At 41.5% G+C, this 19,534-nt stretch overlaps 1 protein-coding gene across 7 annotated transcripts in view; it reads right to left on the bottom strand.

The window, feature by feature from the left end:
- TTBK2 (tau tubulin kinase 2) overlaps window positions 1-19,534 on the bottom strand; it is a 167,905-nt gene that overhangs the window by 78,984 nt on the left and 69,387 nt on the right. For 6 of the 7 annotated variants that reach the window (XM_042989059.1, XM_007081723.3, XM_042989058.1 and 3 more), the window contains 2 exons: window positions 13,181-13,321; window positions 11,337-11,441 (listed from right to left, as the gene is read on the bottom strand). In XM_042989059.1, the coding sequence (XP_042844993.1) occupies window positions 11,337-11,441; window positions 13,181-13,321 (246 nt within the window). Of the gene's footprint in view, window positions 1-11,336; window positions 11,442-13,180; window positions 13,322-13,766; window positions 13,883-19,534 lie in introns of those variants that run through there. The other variant, XM_042989062.1, reaches the window with a different exon arrangement.

Raw genomic sequence — 19,534 nt, 5'->3', positions numbered from 1 at the left:
TAACTTATAACTTTCTGATCTCTTCTTCACAGCCAGAGTGACTTTATAAAAAAACAAAAAACACATGTTCTAAAAATTGAAAAATGATTATTTAGAACAGAAATGGGAGGGGTGCCTGGGTGGCTCAGTTGGTTAAGTATCTGATTCTTGATTTCAACTCAGGTCTCAATCTTGGGGTCGTGAGTTTGAGCCCCACATAGGGCTCCACATGGGTGTGGAGCCTACTTAAAAAACAAAAAATTAGGGGTGCCTAGGTGGCTCAGTTGGTTAAGCATCCAATGTCAGCTTGGGTCATCATCTCACAGTTCGTGGGTTCGAGCCCTGCATCTGGCTCTGTGCTGACAGCTCAGAGCCTGGAGCCTGTTTTAGATTCTGTGTCTCCCTCTATCTCTGCCCCTCCCCATTCACACTCTGTATCTCTCTATCTCTCAAAAATAAGTAAACATTAAAAAAAATTTTTAATTTAAAAAAATAGAATAGGGATGGGATTCTAAAAATATATTCAAGATCAATAAACTGTATAGAACCTAAGTTCTTTCCTGCATGCATACTAATTAACACAGGAATACTGATAAAACTGAAGACAGTCTCCTTACAATTTCTAGGCATTGAAATTCTCCTATGGCTATGTTTTAAATATAATCTACCACTAAATATAATTCCACTATGTAGTTACTTTATTGACAGATCATGTACCAGAGTATGCAATAACCCTGCTCAAAATTTTCCCAAGGCTTCCTATCGTGTTTGGAATAAAATCCATCTCTTTGCAAAATCATACACAATCCAGGGCCAACCAACCTCTTAAACCTCGTCTCTCTCCACTTAACCCCTCATCATGCTACACTATGTTGTGCTATAGCTCCAGTGGCCTCCCTGCTTTTCCTTGAACACACCAAACTTACTCTGCCTCAGGGCTTTTGAACTTGCTGTTCCCTTTGCCTGTAACTCCCTTTCCAGATTATTCACATGGCAATTCACATTGTTCTCATACTTCATTCAATTCTAAACTCAATACCTCCTCAGAAAAGTCTTTTTTTTTTAAATATTTTTATATATATGTATTTTTAATGTTTATTTTTGAGAGAGAGAGCAAGAACATGCACACGTGCAAGTGTGACCAGGGGAGGGGCAGAGAGAGTGGAGGACAGAGGATCCAAAGCAGGATCCAAAGCAGGCTCCACGCTGACAGCAAAGAGCCCAAAGAGGAGCTCGAACTCAATGAACTATGAGATAATGACCTGAACGGAAGTCTGACACTTAACCAACTATGCCACCCAGGTGCCCCAAGAAGTCTTTTTTAACTAATACGTCCAAAATAGTCTCCTATCCTCACTGCCCATCACTCTCTATGTCAATATACTGCTTTGTGTTTATTTACAGCATATACTACTACCTAAAATTATGTATATGTTTATCTGTCTTCTCCACTAAAATATAACCTCTATAAGAGCCAAATTTTGGTCTGCTTGTTCACCACTACAGTCCCAGCACCTAGATCCATGCCTCACACGCATTATGTGCTCATTAAATATCTGTTATGTGTGTGAATAAACAATAACCTGGTAATAGTTTAAAAACTAAAAAAAAAAAAAAAAAAAAAGACATCTGGAAAAGAAATGGGATTACAGAAATATATTGAAATCTAGTAAGCTACAAAGAACCTAAATTCTTTACCTGCTTTGCTATCTATTAATGCAAGACCTTCATTAAACTCAAAAAGATTCTTCATAATTTCTAGGCAGGTAAATTCTCATGTGCCTATATTTTAAATATAATTTACATTTATGTATACAATTCTAGTAGCATATACTTAGTGTAGCAAATGTATTCAAAATTAGCATTTCAACTTGTATACAACTAATTTGCTAGAAATGAAAATCACAATCAGTACCATGTTAAAACAAAACTAAAGGTAAAGAGGAGATATTAGAACTGAACTGTAAGGATGACATTATAAGGAGTTCCACTTATGATAGGAAAAGATAGGATTAGTAGGCAAGAGGGAAAGATTAGGACCTGAAGTCCCTGGGTGGGGAAAAATGCATATTTGGAACAATTCTAGGAGTGTCTGATCACAGCAAACCCCCTCACCAGTAAGGTTCCACTTAAGAATGTAACAGACACCATCTACTCCCCCCCCCAGGTTTCCCTTAGGAATTTGACAAAAGACCTAACTATGACCAATAGCCACCCCTCATACAATAGAATAGAGACAATCAGAAATGGACCACCCAGCACCTAGAACTATCAAGCCAATAAGGGTGGGACCTGAGAAGGAACAGGGGGAAGGGGAAAGCTAACCAAAACCTTATAAAACAAGGACCCTTGCCAATAGTCGGCTGGCATTCACTTTCAAATGGTCCCTTTCTGTAAAGAGAGCTTTCATACTACTCTTACTTTCTAATCTTATACTCTAATAACCTTTTGCCTGCTGGTCACTTTGTGTCCTCCTCTTCATTCTTCAAAGTGGTGAGACAACAAATCCAGGTATTGAGGTAAATAAAAAATCCTGCAACACACTGACCTGATTCCCAGTAAAACTGGTGAAAATTATTTTAAAAACAGCTAAATCTTCTGAAAATGGTCCTTAGAGCAAATAATGAATGAAGAAACATCTATTCAAGAAAACTGAAAATTAAGTGAAAAAGGCTAGAGTCTACGGTACTTGCACCAAAACCACTCCTTCCCTCCCCTCTTCCAGAGCAGAGAGGGTGGTTCCACTCTAGACTGTTGCAACCAAGGACACCAGACTCCATCCTTTCTCAGTTCCCAGCCAGAGGGCTTTCCTCCCATAGGAGCAGGACTTCAGCATTTCTCAGCTTCTTCCAGCTGTCTGTTGCTGAGGAAGCTAATCCAGGTTAAGTGTGGACAGAGAAGTACAGTTCCTTTCTTGCACCCAGCTTCCACTCATGGAATGGAGGCTCTACCTTGGGTAGGAATGTGTTGCGAATACTGGGGGCCCAACAGCCCTCTCCTGGCTCAGGAAGCAGTGCTTCCATGGCAGGAGAGACAGAGATCTCAGCCTACTGCCCCCATCTCAACCCTAGGGCTCAGCTCCTAAAAAATAACGATGTTACTCAGAAGCTCAGCATAGTCCTCACCCCCAACTCTAGAGCCCTGGCTCAGAGATTTTGCCTGGGGGTGAGAGGCTAAGAGAAAAATTACGAGGTGTACTCACAACTGCAAAGAAATGATCTTTCCTCCCCCCCCCCCCCCCCCCCCCCCCCGCCCCTTCTGAAACCAGCCAGGATGCACCCGGTCGCAGTCTGACATAAAGGCGGGAACCAATCAAGTTCTGCTGAATGGTTTGAAATAAAGGCGGGAACCAATCAAGTTCTGCTGAGCGTTCAAATTTAAATATCAACCTATAACAGCTCTGTAACCTCAAAAAAATCCCTAACTTGTTTGTGCCTGTCTATAAAAGAAGCTGTAAGATCCTTGCTCGGGGCCTTTTGCGTCACCGGCAAAGAGTGCGCGGAGCACCGGGTTCGAACCTGCAATAAACGACCCTTGCCGCTTGGCTTTGACTCTGGACTCTGGTGGTTTGTTTTCGGGCGGTCTCTCGAATCGGGGCCTATCATTTGGGGGCTCGTCTGGGATACCCCCAAAACCCACCAGACCCCGAGTCAATGGGTCGTCCCTGAGACCGATCGGTAAGTGAGCCGGCTCTGTCCGTTTCTGTTTTTCTGTTCGTTTCTGGCTCTCCCGCGCGGGATCTGTATCAGTGACTGACACGGCCCTGGCGGACGCGCTATAGGGCAGTCGGTCAGGTCCAGTAGGAGACGTCCACTGGCACCCATCTGGGGCACCTTTTTGGGCCCATCGGAATTTTTCTGGTCGGGTGGCAGACACCCGAAACGCGCTAGCGATCTAAGTGTTGTGTTAAGTGTTGTGTTCTCTATTCTATAACCTTTAAGTGTTAAACTCCTTCTCTTTCACAGGTGACCTGGCCTGGCCCAGCCAGAAATCCTCATAACTTTACTGTTTCTCCTTTTAATCCTTTCCTCCACCTCCAGGATATAGATGGGCCAATCTCAAAGCACTCCTCTTTCTCTCTTCGTTGCTAACTTCAGGGATGTTAGAACCAGAGGACAAAATTTGAGTTTAGACATCCGGCGGGGAAAATTAATAACCCTCTGCCGCTCCGAATGGCCAACCTTCGGCGTTGGATGGCCGGCCGAAGGAACTTTCTGCCTCCCTATGATTGCTAAGGTGAAATCAAAGATTTTTCTACCAGGTCTCGAGGGGCACCCGGATCAGATTCCATACATTCTTGTATGGCGGAATTTAGTGGAAAATCCACCCCCTTGGTTAGCCCCCTTCCTATCCTCAAGAACGTGTAAGGTCCTTGCCATGCGGCCTGCAGGTCCCCCCCAAAATCAAGGACGCCAGCTGCGCCCTTGTATCCCATATTGCCTGATAGACAGGACCTACTATCCCTAGACCCTCCAACCTATCATCCCCCTCCCCTTGCACCCCAGGCCCTGCCCGCGGCAGCTGCCCCACCAGTCGCCCCCCTAGTTGCCCCCCTAGGGGAACCGGGAGGACGGGAAGCGGCAGCTGCGCCGGAACCAGGAGGACGGGAGGTAGCAGTCGCGCCGAGCCCCATTGAAAATGTAACCAACCACGAGGGGCCAGCCGGTCGAACCCACGGGCGCACCCAGTGTGAGCCAAAGTCTCGCCTCCCCGACTCCACTGTGGCCCTACCCCTGCGGGAAATAGGACCCCCCGATGAAACAGGCAACCCCCAACTCCAGTATTGGCCCTTTTCCACCAGTGACCTTTACAACTGGAAAACGCAGAACGCTCGATTCTCTGATAACCCTAAAGATCTAATAGCTCTTTTAGACAGTGTCATGTTCACCCACCAGCCCACCTGGGACAACTGTCAGCAGCTCCTCCGCATCCTGTTCACTACAGAGGAGCGAGAGAGGATCCAATTAGAAGCAAGAAAGCTGGTTCCCGGAGACGACGGTCGGCCGACATCTAACCCTGACCTCATTAATGCGGCTTTCCCCCTAACCAGGCCTCCACAGGATGAATGGGACTACAACACGGCAGAAGGTAGGGGAAGGCTACTCCTTTATCGCCAGACTCTAATGGCCGGTCTCCGGGCTGCAGCTCGCAAGCCCACCAATTTGGCTAAGGTAAATTGGGTCGTACAGAGTAAGGCAGAGAGTCCAGCTGCTTACTTAGAGAGATCAATGGAAGCCTTTAGGCAGTTTACCCCCATGGATCCAGAAGTCCCTGAGAACCAGGCTGCAGTCGTTATGTCCTTTGTAAATCAAGCAGCTCCTGACATTAAAAGGAAACTCCAAAGGCTAGAGGATTTAGAAGGTAAACAGATCCGGGATCTACTCCGTGTAGCACAATGGGTCTATAACAACAGGGACGCCCCAGAAGAGAGACAGATCAAAGCCACAGAGAAAATGACTAAAGTCCTGGCCGCTATAGTCCAGAAAGAACAGCCACCCCCAGAAGGCATTCAAACAATGCTGCCCTCCCAGGCAGCACTTAGATAAAGATCAATGCATCTATTGTAAAGAGAAAGGCCATTGGATACGAGAATGCCCGAAGAAGAAACAACCCCGCCCCAGCCAAGGGCAGTGGCAGCGTAAAATAGCCCCCATACTGTTTACCCAAGATACAGAATAGGGAGGACAGGGTTCGGATCCCCTCCCCGAACCTAGGGTAACGTTGCAAGTGGAGGGGACTCGGGTCCAGTTCCTAGTTGATACCGGGGCACAGCACTCAGTTCTGGTCAAGCCCCATGTAAAAGTATCTGAAAAATCATCCTGGGTACAAGGGGCCACCGGAATAAAGAAGTACCCCTGGACAACTCAGAGGACTGTGGACTTAGGAACTGGGAAGGTAACCCACTCCTTCCTGGTCATTCCTGACAGCCCCTGCCCCCTGTTGGGGAGGGATCTGCTTACCAAAATGGGGGCCCAAATTCATTTCCAACCGGGGGAACACCAGCGGGGAGCGGGGGCGGGGCTGCGGCCCGCGCAGCGGCGGGCAACGCCGCGGCGTCCCATGGGCTGCCGCCAGGGCACACATCCCCGGGGCACAGCCCCGCGCGCGACTCGGCCTTGGCGTGAGCTGCCCCGACAGGGCAAAGGGGGCCGGGAGGACTTGCAGGACCAACCATTATCGGATGCGGACGCCATCTGGTTTACCGACGGAAGCAGCTTCCTTCACCAAGGACAAAGGTATGCGGGGGCGGCCGTGACTTCAGAGACCAAGGTGGTGTGGGCAGAAGCTTTACCTCCCGGAACCTCGGCCCAGAAGGCTGAGCTAATAGCCTTAACCCAGGCCCTAAAGTTAGGAAGAGACCGGAAGCTAACCGTGTACACTGATAGCCGATATGCCTTCGCCACCGCTCATGTACATGGGGCGATATACAGAGAACGGGGGCTCCTCACAGCTGAAGGGAAAGACATCAGAAATAAAGAAGAGATTCTAGCCCTGCTAGCAGCCTTATGGGAACCCAAAAAGCTAGCAATTGTACATTGCCCAGGACACCAGAAGACAACCGACCCAATTTCCCGGGGCAACAATTTGGCCGATCAGACTGCAAAAAAACATAGCTCGGCCCCCAGTGCAATTGCTGACCCAACAGCTGCCAGACCCCGGACCCCGGGAATTGCCCCCCAGCCCTGAGTATTCAGAAAGTGACATTCAATGGATGAGCAAACTTCCTATGACCCGAATCAAAGATGGCTGGTGGAGAGACTCTAAAAGCAGCATTATACTCCCAGATAAACTAGGATGGCAAGTTCTAGAGCAGATCCATCGCAGCACCCACTTAGGTTCCCGGCGAATGTTGGACTTACTGAGACAGACTGGACTAAAAATCAGAAATGTCTCTGATAAGGTCGAACAAGTAGTCACTAAATGTACAGTGTGCCAACTCAACAATGCGAGTAGCAATCCTCAGACAACAGGGGTAAGATAAAGAGGGAGCAGACCGGGGACCTATTGGGAAGTAGATTTCACTGAGGTAAAACCAGGAAAATATATAAGTATTTGCTAGTTTTTGTAGATACCTTTTCAGGATGGACTGAAGCCTTTCCAACCAAGAATGAAACGGCGCAGATTGTAGCCAAAAAGATCCTAGAAGAAATCCTGCCCAGGTATGGTTTTCCAGTAATGATAGGGTCAGACAATGGGCCTGCATTCGTCTCTAAGGTAAGTCAGGGACTGGCTTCCATACTTGGGGCTGACTGGAAATTACATTGTGCATACCGACCCCAAAGCTCAGGACAGGTAGAGAGAATGAACAGAACATTAAAGGAGACCCTAACCAAATTGACCATGGTGACTGGTGCTAATTGGGTGGTCCTTCTCCCCTACACTCTGTTCAGGGTGCGTAATTCCCCATACAAACTGGGACTCACACCCTATGAAATAATACATGGTAGACCACCCCCCATCATCCCTAACCTAAAAGATAACCTTATCAAAGCAGAGAACGATAATAGTCTTGAATTCTTGTTCTCCCTACAAGCCTTGCAGAGGGTCCATGAAGATGTATGGCCCAAATTAAAAGAACTCTATGAGACTGGACCCCCACCTATTCCACATCAATTCCGGCCAGGGGATTGGGTCCTCATCAAACGTCATCGACAGGGAACTCTGGAGCCCAGGTGGAAAGGACCTTTCCAGGTCATCCTGACAACGCCTACTGCCATCAAAGTAGACGGAATCGCCACCTGGATCCATTTCGCCCACGCCAAACCAGTGGACCCGTTCTCAGACCTCATTGGACCTTCAAAGACAACCTGGACTGTTGATCGGACTAAGGACAATCCTTTGAAATTGACTCTACGCCGCCCACGGACTGAGCTGTAACTATGGTACTTACCCTTCTCTTGATTGTTCTGCAAATTCTGTCTGTAAATTCAAACTCCCCTGACCCCTATAATTTGACATGGGAAATTACTAATTTAGAGACTCATGAAGTCTACAACAAAACTCTAGGAACTGCCCCATTAAATACCTGGTGGCCAGATTTATATTTTAATTTAGAAAAAATTAGTCCATTAAAAGAAATGGAAGGAGGTAAATGGAGGCAACTGCAAAGGAGGGTATCAATAAGTAGAAATGGATTTTATGCATGTCCGGGATTTAGGACGGGGGCAATGAGGCACACATGTGGGGGGTTTGAAAACCTCTATTGCACAGCCTGGAGTTGTGTCACCTCCAATGATGGGGAATGGAAGTGGGAAGTAAAACCCCAATTTATTGAAATGTCCTATGTCCAACCATGTAGCCGCACCAGGTATGATGAAAACTGTAACCTTATTCGTGTGAGATTTACAGAGGAGGGAAAAAAGGACAGGCGGTGGATCTTAGGACTCACTTGGGGACTGTACTTATATCAATATCCCCTCTTTGGGACTGCCATTCAAATAAAATTAAAAGTCTCCCCTCATGTACAACCGGTAGGGCCAAATCAGGTATTAAAAAAATTAAGGAAAAAAAGAGACGAGTCTATCCCAGAAGGTATAGACTCCCTATGGAAATTGCTAACAGCAGCGTATGAGGCCTTAAACCGATCGGACCCTGAGGCAACAAGGGCCTGCTGGCTATGTTATGATATAAACCCCCCCCTTCTACGAAGCCGTAGGACTAGCTGCTCCTTTTTCACTGTCAGACGAAGATTCGCCAGCAGCTTGCAAGTGGAATCGAAAGGGCCCCAGCCTCACACTGCAAGCAGTCACTGGCAGTGGGACTTGTATAGGAAAGGTCCCCTCTAGCCATATCCAGCTCTGTGCCCAGACTAGTCGCCCTATAGGTGAATCTAAATGGATGATTCCAGCTCCTGACAGCTGGTGGATTTGTTCTAAGACAGGGCTCACCCCATGTGTTAGCAGGGATGTTTTTAATTTGTCACCCGAATATTGTATCATGATATTAATATTTCCAAGGGTTCTTTACCACCGAGAAAATGTTATATATGATCTGTGGACAGAAGGGACGGAAGCAAGAGAGTCAATAAGAACAAAACGGGAAAGCTTTACGGCCATAACCTTGGCCACCTTATTTGGCCTCGGTGCCATAGGGGCAGGAACAGGGATCTCATCACTAGCCATTCAGCACCGAGGGTTCAATAGCCTAAGGACAGCCATTGATGAGGATATAGCCAGACTTGAGGACTCAATCTCGCACCTCGAAAAATCTCTGACCTCCTTTTCTGAAGTGGTCCTACAGAACCGAAGGGGGCTAGATCTAGTCTTCCTCCAACAGGGAGGTTTATATGCAGCCTTAAGAGAAGAATGTTGTTTTTATGCTGACCACACCAGAGTAGTCCGAGAGTCCATGGCTAAAGTTAGAGAAGGCCTGGCCAAACGGAAGCATGAATGAGAACAACAACAAGGCTGGTTTGAGTCTTGGTTCAATCAGTCCCCATGGCTAGCCACCCTGCTTTCTGCTCTAGCGGGGCCCCTTATACTCCTCCTTCTCCTCCTCGCCCTCGGGCCTTATATTATTAATAAACTAGTTGCCTTTATCAAAGACCGAGTTAACACGATCCAACTGATGGTCCTTAGGACCCAATACCAACCCGTCATTACCGAAACATTTGAGTCAGACACATAAGATCCAAGATTGGCTCTTAAGGCACCAAAGAGAGGGGGCAATGAGAGGCTAAGAGAAAAATTACCAGGTGTACTCACAACTGCAAAGAAATGATCTTTCCTTCCCCCCCCCCCCCCCCTTCTGAAACCAGCCAGGGTGCACCCGGTCGCAGTCTGACATAAAGGCGGGAACCAATCAAGTTCTGCTGAATGGTTTGAAATAAAGGCGGGAACCAATCAAGTTCTGCTGAGCGTTCAAATTTAAATGTCAACCTATAACAGCTCTGTAACCTCAAAAAAAATCCCTAACTTGTTTGTGCCTGTCTATAAAAGAAGCTGTAAGATCCTTGCTCGGGGCCTTTTGCGTCACCGGCAAAGAGTGCGCGGAGCACTGGGTTCGAACCTGCAATAAACGACCCTTGCCGCTTGGCTTTGACTCTGGACTCTGCTGGTTTGTTTTCGGGGGTCTCTCGAATCGGGGCATATCAGGGGCAGGAGAAAGGCATGAAAAAAATACCTCTTCCCAAAGGAACTTATTTCATTTGCAACAGTGAAGTTTAAACTGAAGACATTTCTCAAAAATACTGAAGGTTGTGGTGTAGAAAAATGGGAAGAGATTCATCGATCTAATGAAGATAGAGCCTAGGCTACAGGCTGGCCAAGTGAGAAAGAACCAGGGGAATGAGACATCTGGGAGGAGGACTCCTGGGCTCAGACAAATACAAATTCTGACCTCAGAAACTATTCCATTTTAGGAGCCACAATTTGATTAGATTCCTTTGTGGAGGAATTTATGCCCCAGGGCACTATTATAAACAATAGAGCAATCAGCCAGCAATTAGTGGAGCTTAAAAACTGGGTGTGGTCAGAGAAAGTATAGAAGACAGCCCTACCAATACCACTGTCATTCCAGGGTGACTGTAGGCAGAATGACCCAGAACAACAACAGACTTAATACTGAGTGTTGGGAAAAAGGGGTTGGGGGGTGGCGGCAGGGAGAACAGCCTTCACTAAAACAAATCCAGTCGTTCACTCAACAAATAAACAAGCAAAATAACAATAACAAGCCTTAGAAAGGAGGACCAGTATCTGAAACTACTAGAAGATATTATCTAAAATGTTCAGTTTCCAACAACAAAGAAAAAAAAATGTAAGAAATCAAAGAAACAGGAAAGTATAACCCATACATGGGAAAACAGGCAATAGAAACTGCCTCTGACAGTGAGTAGATGCTGGACTTAAAAGATTTTAAAACAGCCATTATAAATACGTGCACAGAACCAAAGCAAAGTAAGGAAAGTATGACAACAACATCGTATCAAACAGAGAATATCAATAAAGACAATTTTTTTTTAAAAGAACCAAATGTAAATTCTGGATATGAAATGTACAATAACAAAAACAGAAGAACTGTAGGATATAGAAAGAGCCTCAGATTGCAAAAAAGGCCCCTGATCCTAAAGGGCCAACATGTGTTCTTACTACAAATCCATTCTAAACTTGTGTCTCATGTACTTTTTAAGTTTTTTTTTTTTAATTTTTAAAATGTTTTTAATGTACTTTTTTTAAAGCCACAACTTTCAGTAATAAAATTAATTACCTCTATCCTATATTTAATGATAAATTCTATATACTACTTTTTGAATGACATCCATTCTATATATAATTTGTATTTCTTTTTTTTTTTAAAAAGTGGTACTATAAATAATAGGTTAATTCTTAAATATTTAATAATAATATGAAAAATCTTACTGGTCTGACGTCACCACAGGAATTGGTAAATTGTCGAGCCAAGCCAAAATCAAGCATGTAACATTTCCTACATGTACTAGGAAAGCGACCCATGGCGAAGTTTGACTAGAAAAGCAGAGAAGGAAATATATTCTTATAAAACTTATATTTACATCTTATCCTTCCTATACTTTAACTCTTCAATTTAACCTCTATATAATACATACGTCCCAAATATACTATTCCAATCAATGATTTTTGCTGGATATTAATACACAATCTCATTGTGGATTTTATGAGTGCCCAGGATCAGGTAACTTTGAGCAACAAAGAATCTAACTGACAGTATAAAGTTACATACAACACAACACTGACTTAAGTGGAACTCTAAATTCCTTGAAATTCTAATCTAAGTCAGTGCTTTAAAGACAGTCCAATTCTTCCTTTTTAACATGGGAAGAACCAGGAGTGAGCAAATTTTAATACATGGCGAGGTATTTAAATGAATTTCCTATAAGCATCATAACGCTGAATTTCACTAAGTACAAAATTAAAATTCAATTTAAGGAAACATTTCAAAACAGACTTAAGGAAAATAAACTTTGCATTCTTTCCTTAAAAAAGTAAATGTAATGTTAAATAAGCACAGACTTGCAAAGATGGTATGCAAAAAGGGAATTTATAAAGGAAAAAGCAAAATTGCTACAGAATTGTCAGCTTTTATTTTAAAAGACTGTTCCATTTAAGGAGCATTCAGTCACCATGATTCTCAAGTAGTGACATTTAGCTTCGCACAGAAATAAGAGGAGAAGAGGGGCGCCTGGGTGGCGCAGTCGGTTAAGCGTCCGACTTCAGCCAGGTCACGATCTCGCGGTCCGTGAGTTCGAGCCCCGCGTCAGGCTCTGGGCTGATGGCTCGGAGCCTGGAGCCTGTTTCCGATTCTGTGTCTCCCTCTCTCTCTGCCCCTCCCCCGTTCATACTCTGTCTCTCTCTGTCCCAAAAATAAATAAAAAACGTTGAAAAAAAAATTAAAAAAAAAAAAAAAAAAAAAAAAAAGAGGAGAAGAAATCTACATTACGTTAAGCCTGACTCTACTAATGTTAATTTTAGTTGGCATTTTCATGTAAACCATTTAATTTTAGAAATCATGTAGCAACAGAAGGGTGTAATTTTCAACTGCACTAACCAACACATGGTATATTTATAGTAAATACAGTATACCAGAAATGGATCATTTCCCCTTGTGAGTAATAAAAAAAAAAAAAACAAAAAAAAAAAACAAACCAAGAAGGAAAAATAAAAGCATATTTCAGTTATGGAAGTGACAATTTCTAAGAAAAACAGAAATTGAAAAAAATACTATATATTGCCACTGCAGCACTCAGAAAAAAAATAATAAGGTCCTTCACAACTGATGGTTTCTTGTAAGTACAATTTGTCACTTGAGAAATAGTTCAAAGAACACAATGTCAATATCTAAAAGCAACATATGTATATATTTTTAGACAGTATCAGGAAAAAAAAATCTAAAGACTAACTACCAATTGAGGTGTAAGGTTAAGTAACTAGGAATGTCCGCACACGTAATAATAGTCAAGCATTAATAATTTTTAATTTGGCTGCAAGCAACATTTTCATTGTATGAGAAAAGCTCTTGAATTTAAGTGGTAGTGTGTAATTATAACTTTAAAAAAAAAATTAAGAGGCAAGTTACATTTTGCTTCTAAAGAAATTAAAATATTACCTTGTGTTTAATAATAGAAAGCAAACACAGAAAGCTACAATTATAATTTATTGTGTCCCATCATCAGATGAAGAGTACAAAGCAAACTCAGTCTATGCTCTGACTTGAAAAGGTCCCTTACTGGTTTGATGTCTCGGTGCAAGAATCCCACGGAATGGATGCTCTCAATAGACTCCAGAATCTGTCTCCCCAGCCTAAGAGTAGTGCTAATGGTGAATGTGCCCCGGGACTGGCTACGGCGTAGATCTGCCAGATTCCGACCCTGTGAAAACCAAATCAACAATGTCAAATATGGTACTATGTTGTAAGAGAAGACTGGGGAGTTATTCATTTACTATTAAAAATGTTTTGACAGAAAGAGCAAGGATTTTACCCAAATCGCGACCCTCTCATTCAAAAGAAGAGATTCTAATGAACACAAGGGAAGGGAAGCAAAAATAATATAAAAACAGGGAGGGGGACAAAACATAAGAGACTCTTAAATATGGAGAACAAACAGAGGGTTACTGGAGGGGTTTTGGGGGGGGTGGGCTAAACAGGTAAGAGGCATTAAGGAATCTACTCCTGAAATCATTGTTGCACTATATGCTAATTAACTTGGATGTAAATTTAAAAAATTTTTAAAAATAAAAAAAGAGAAGAGATTCCATTAAAATACATGAATGTTTCAGACAAATTTAAGAATAACCAGAAGTTTTTGAACATACTGTGTCTTTGAGTCATCGTTGTGTTTCCACTTGTCTTTCATGCCATAACAAAATGTAGTCTAAATATACAAAATACATGTACCAGAACAGTAATTCTTCATTACATATTCCTATACAAACATATTCCTATACAAACTACTTGATTTTTCTGTGTCACGGTTTCCTTATAAAATGAAGAGAATTAAACAAGATACATGTAAAGTGTTTAGAATACTGCCTGGCACACAGTAGGTACTCAGTAAATGCTAATTACTGTTATTATGAACAAAAATAACATGAAGCAAACACTCAATAATTTATAGCAATAAATAAAAGCAGTGAATGTATCTAGCCTGTGCCAGATGTGTTACATTCCTGATTGCATTTTACAGCCACCTAAAATAGGTGTAACAGGTGAAGAAAATGAGGCTCAGAAAGTTTAAACAATGTTAACCTATTAAGATAAAGTTGTTTTTCAAATCTAAACCTGTTTGAATTCAAAGTTGTGGGGTTTTTTTTTTTTCCACTTCATAGTACTGCTCCACCCACAAAATTCTCTGTTGCCTAGGTAACAAACCAGTAATTTGATGAGAAGAGTAGGGCTACAGTTGCTATAGTTCTACCACCCAAAGAATGGAAACTGGCTCCTTCATCACGAGGGAATTTAAACATCCCAATCTCTCTATTCTCAAAACTTTGTAGTATATGCTTGGGATTAATACCACTAATACCATCACTTCATCTAAAGACAGTTGATTCACTTTTGAAAAAGTAATAAATTCTTAAATTACTTGAGTACCATTTAAAATAAAATAGTAGGAGTGCCTGGCTGGCTCAGTCAGTAGAACATGCGACTCTTGATCTCAGAGTCATGAGTTCAAGACCCACACTGGGGATAGAGTTTACCTAATAAAAAAAATTTTTTTAATAAAAAAAAAATACTAAATAGCACTTAAGTAATAAAAGAATTGAAAAATTACAGGAAAGTCAGGAGTCTTTCATACTTCATATCTTCTTTAAAAATGCAGTTTTCTCATAACATAAATTGGTAGTTATCTTTATTATTATTTTTTAAATGTTAGGTGAATTTATTGTTCTCTACATCTCAGCAAATGTAAAATAAGTGACAATCTAGAACAATGAGTTTTACAATCCATGAGAATACCTAATAAATTTTATTAGCACTCCAACAATATTTTCTCAAAAATCAGTATTTTGATCTCCAAAAATATACCTAAGAAATATTGGAACTTCATTTGTAAACACCTTGTACAGTTATAAAAGCTTTTGAAAGAAAATAAATTAATTCAGTTTATGGTATTAGCAATGATTCTAACATTTCAAATCTTTTAAAATGTAAATCTAAGGGGCACGTGGGTGGCTCAGTCAGTTGAGCATGTGACTTCAGGTTAGGTCATGATCTCCTGGTTCGAGCTCCACATCGGGCTCTTGGCTGTCAGTGCAGAGCCTGCTTCAGATTCTCTGTCCCCCTCTCTCTGCCCCTCTCCTGCTTGTGCATGCTTGTCTGCCCTCTGTCTCAAAAATAAACAATAAATAAATAAATAAATACATACATACATACATACATACATACATACAAACCTAAAATATCAATTAACAAAATCAAAAAAACTAAAACATAAGGCTAGCAAGAGTATGGAGGAAAGTTATTAACATGGTATATATGCAGGTTTTATCTACCAAATTATACTTCAGAGTATAAACTAAAACTGGTTATTACCTGTTTGTTTTTTTTAAGTTTATTTATTTGTTTTGACAGAGAGAGCGAGCACGCACTGGCAAGAGCAGGGGAGGGGCAGAGAGAGAGGCAAAGAGGGAATCCCAAACAGGCTCCATGGTGTCAGTGCAGAGCCAGACATAGGGCTGGATCTCACCCACCATGAGATCATGACCTGAGTTGAATCAAGAGTCAGGCACTTAACCAACTAAGCCACCCAGGCACCCCGGTTATTATGTTATAGAGAAAAAGTGAAAATAATCTATATGTTTATCAATAAATGAAAGGTTTAATACACTGTGGGAAATTCATCTTATTGACCGGTATGCAGCACTAAAAAACAATGAATCTTGGGGCGCCTGGGTGGCTTAGTCATTAAGCATCTGACTTCAGCTCAGGTCATGATCTCACGATTCATGAGTTTAAGAATCAAGTATTCTTTTCTTCTATTTACTGCCTTTCTTGTATAAAATGTATCTCAGGTAACCTAATAATTGGTGGAGTGCTATCTATCTATCTATCTATCTATTTATTTATTTTAAAGTAATTTCTACACCCAGTGTGGGACTCGAACTTACAACCCCGAGATCAAGAGTCGCATGTTCTACCAACTGAGCCAGCCAAGCACACCTGGTGGAGTGCTTTTTGAAGAATTCCAGTTAATAAACTAAGAAAAATAGAATTAGAATAGTACATTTGCAATCTCACTAAAGTAATGCATCTAGGCAATGATTACTAATGGGTTTTTAAAACATAGGAGAAAAACCACTGGGAACTTTAAAAAGGATGCATCAGGCTGACAGTCCCCGAATCTCACCAATCAATCCTAACGTTACTAAAAACAGACAACCCAGACATTGCCTACTGATGTGATGCAACAGGAAGCATACCACTCACCTCTCAAGTACTGTGGCCAAATAAAACAAAACTGGAATCTTATCTAATCACCAGGTTATAGAAAATACAGGGGATAGAAGAACATGTTAAATAAGGAGGGGACAATCAGCAAATTCCAGAACATGACAACTTAATAACAAATGATTCCACTTTTATCAATGACAATCAAAACAACAAAAACTGTAAGAAAAAAAGAAAGTGAATCTATAGAGTAAAAGAGGCTTAAGAATTATATCTACCAAATGCAATGTGTGGAACTCTGTCTGGAACCAGATTCAAGTAAACCAAATATAAAAAATAAAAGAGATACAATCAAGGAAATCTGAAGATTGTCTTGATATTTGACACTATTATGAAGGAACTATTGTGTTTTATCATTAAGAGGAGAAAAAAGGAATCTCCGACTCTTAGAATACATATGTATATATTTCCACATAAAATATTCCTTCAGTTTGCTTTGAAATAATCTGGGAAGGGAGAGGAGAGGGAGAATACACCAGCAACAAGACTGGCCATATACTGATAATTACCAAAGCTGGGTGATGAGTACATGGGTATTCATTATACTATTCTATTTTCATGTATGTTTAGTTTCTTTCATAATAAAAAAATACATTTTTAAAACTATGGCAGTTCTGGTGTCAGGCAATCTAGATCTACATCTGTAGTGGTTACAAAATTAAAAGTACTTCTTGGCTTTCCCTAGGTGATATGGTTTTCACAAAATATCACTCCTTGGCTATAAAAAAGATGGCTCTGGAAAGCCTCAATGGTGAAAGGAAATTCCACGAGAACTGTCTCAGGTCTTGCTGGTAGAAATGAGAAAAGAAATAAGTACAACTTCTTGATCCTATAAGATTTTAAGACCCACTCTGGGGTGCCTGAGTCGCTCAGTCAGTTAAGGGTCTGACTCTTGATTTCAGCTCAGGTCATGATCTTATGGCTCGTGAGTTTGAGCCCTGTCTCAGGCTCTACACTGGTAGCGCAGAGCCTGCTTGGGATTCCCGATCTCCCTCTGTCTCTGTTCTTCCCCACTCTCTCTCAAAAAATAAACAAACAGGGGCACCTGGGTGGCTCAGTAGGTTAAGCTCCGACTTCGGCTTAGGTCATGATCTCATGGTTTGTGAGTTCAAGCCCCATGTCAGGCTCTATGCTGACAGCTCAGAGCCTGGAGCCTGCTTCGGATTCTGTATCTCCTTCTCTCTCTGCCCCTCCCAACTTGTGCTCTGTCTCTCTATGACTCTCAAAAAATAAATAAATGTAAAAAAAAAAAAAAATTTTTAAATAAACATTTAAAAAAAGACCCATTTTAGTGGTAATTAGCTATAATTTCTACAATAGACATAGGATTATTCCTTGAAATTTTTAAGGCAGATATTATATAATTGAATCACCAAGAGGAAAAGAGTACTTAAGAATTAATGAACTTAGGGTTTTTAGAAGAAATTAAAAGTGCCAGTGAAAAGCTGAGTATGTAAATTTTATCACAATGTACATGGGGAAACTTTGTAATTATCTTCAATGTGTCAACTAAGAGAGAATACCCTCTAGTAAGTACACCAGCGTGAGCCCAAATCAAGTCAATCAACTACGCAGAATGGGGGGGGGGGTGGCTAATGGTAGATTAATTTTATTATGACAGGAAAAAATACAGCATGAAGTCAAATAGAAAGGTTTTTAGGTGAGTCCATAAGAGCTTGCCAAAGGCCAAAGGCCATTGTTATCTGATATACAACAATCTCCTTAGTTTTCCCAGACTAAGAGCCCTCCCATTTCCAGAAAGTGAGATTTAAATGACTGCAAATAAAATAAAAACAAGCTCAAGTAACATAAAAATGAGTATGTGTTAAGACTCAGACAGATTCTACAGACTGAGAAAGCTTCTATCCATATTCTCTAGTCAGTAGTAACCTAAAAACAAAATGAAGAGTTTTCTCTAATTGTGCCAAGAATACTGGCCTCAGGCTTCCACAAAAGCCTAACACCCAACAAGTTAGTCAGTCCCCAGGGAAGACCTCTTTGAGCTTCAGTCCCTTAACTTGCAAAATGGGGATAACCTCCTTATCCTCTCCATGGGGATATGGTGAGGATCAAATAAGATGTATAATAAATCCAGAAGAAAACTATACAATATCATACCAAAAAGTTACATTATTAATGACCAAAGTGAGAGAAGGAGGGTCTACACTAATGACTTCAAAAGTTACAAGGATAACTGCTTCAAGAAATAAAACAATGCTGGCTCAAGAGACAGTGAATCACACGACTCAAAGACTCTATGGCTATAACTTACAGAGACAATATCTTTAGATCTAACTCGAATGCTGAAGGATAGTTGAGGGAAACAGGAAAAGCATTCTGATGAGAAGAGAAAGCATTCAGGCTAGGATATATGTCTGAAATCACTGTTATACAGTTAAATTCAAAGAAAACAAAAGAACCCAATGTCCAAAGAAAGTTTCGCAAAAGACGAAAGGAAACTCTGATAACTCTTAAGTTAGGCAGTAAGGTAAACCACAGCTTTTACACTTTGAGAGTGACTACAGTTCAGAGGTGTGTGTGTGTATGTGTATATGTGTATGTGTTCAGGGGCAGACGCAGTTGTCAGAGAGAATGGGATGGTTTCCCTCTTCTCCCTGCTGTGGTCATTACTCCAAAATTCCCTTTCTGAGTTTCTTTCCTCTCCTGCCCAGCCCAATTCCACTCTCCGTCTAAAGGATAGGGATCAGACCTATGTTAATGAATGATAAAAGAAAAAGGAATGCATTTCTCCTCTGTATCAACTAATGCTTCAATTTTCAAGGAAAGTTACTACGTGAGCACATAAATTAAAAACTAGAGTCCTAATGGTAATAAAGACAGGAAGGGGAAGGGACAGGAACAGAGCAAGACTCACATTATATCCAGCAATCCATGTAGGGATTGAAAAACTTTGCAATGATGACAATCAATGAAGATATGGATCAACTAAAACAGTTGACAAGAACAACCCTTTCGTCTTTGGGAAAATCTATATCAAATCTGTTTAAATAAAATTCCATCCAAAAAAAAAAAAAAAATTCCATCTGCATAGTATAAAACATTCTGAGATGATGATACCAAGAATTTTGTTTTATCCATAACAAGTAAAATTAGGTACCTTGATCAAAACTGA

This window comes from Panthera tigris, chromosome B3 (assembly GCF_018350195.1).
Source record: "Panthera tigris isolate Pti1 chromosome B3, P.tigris_Pti1_mat1.1, whole genome shotgun sequence".
In the NCBI taxonomy this organism is placed as follows: Eukaryota; Metazoa; Chordata; class Mammalia; order Carnivora; family Felidae; genus Panthera; species Panthera tigris.
Note: the sequence above shows the minus strand (reverse complement) of the source record. Positions and strands in the feature narration are given on the sequence as shown.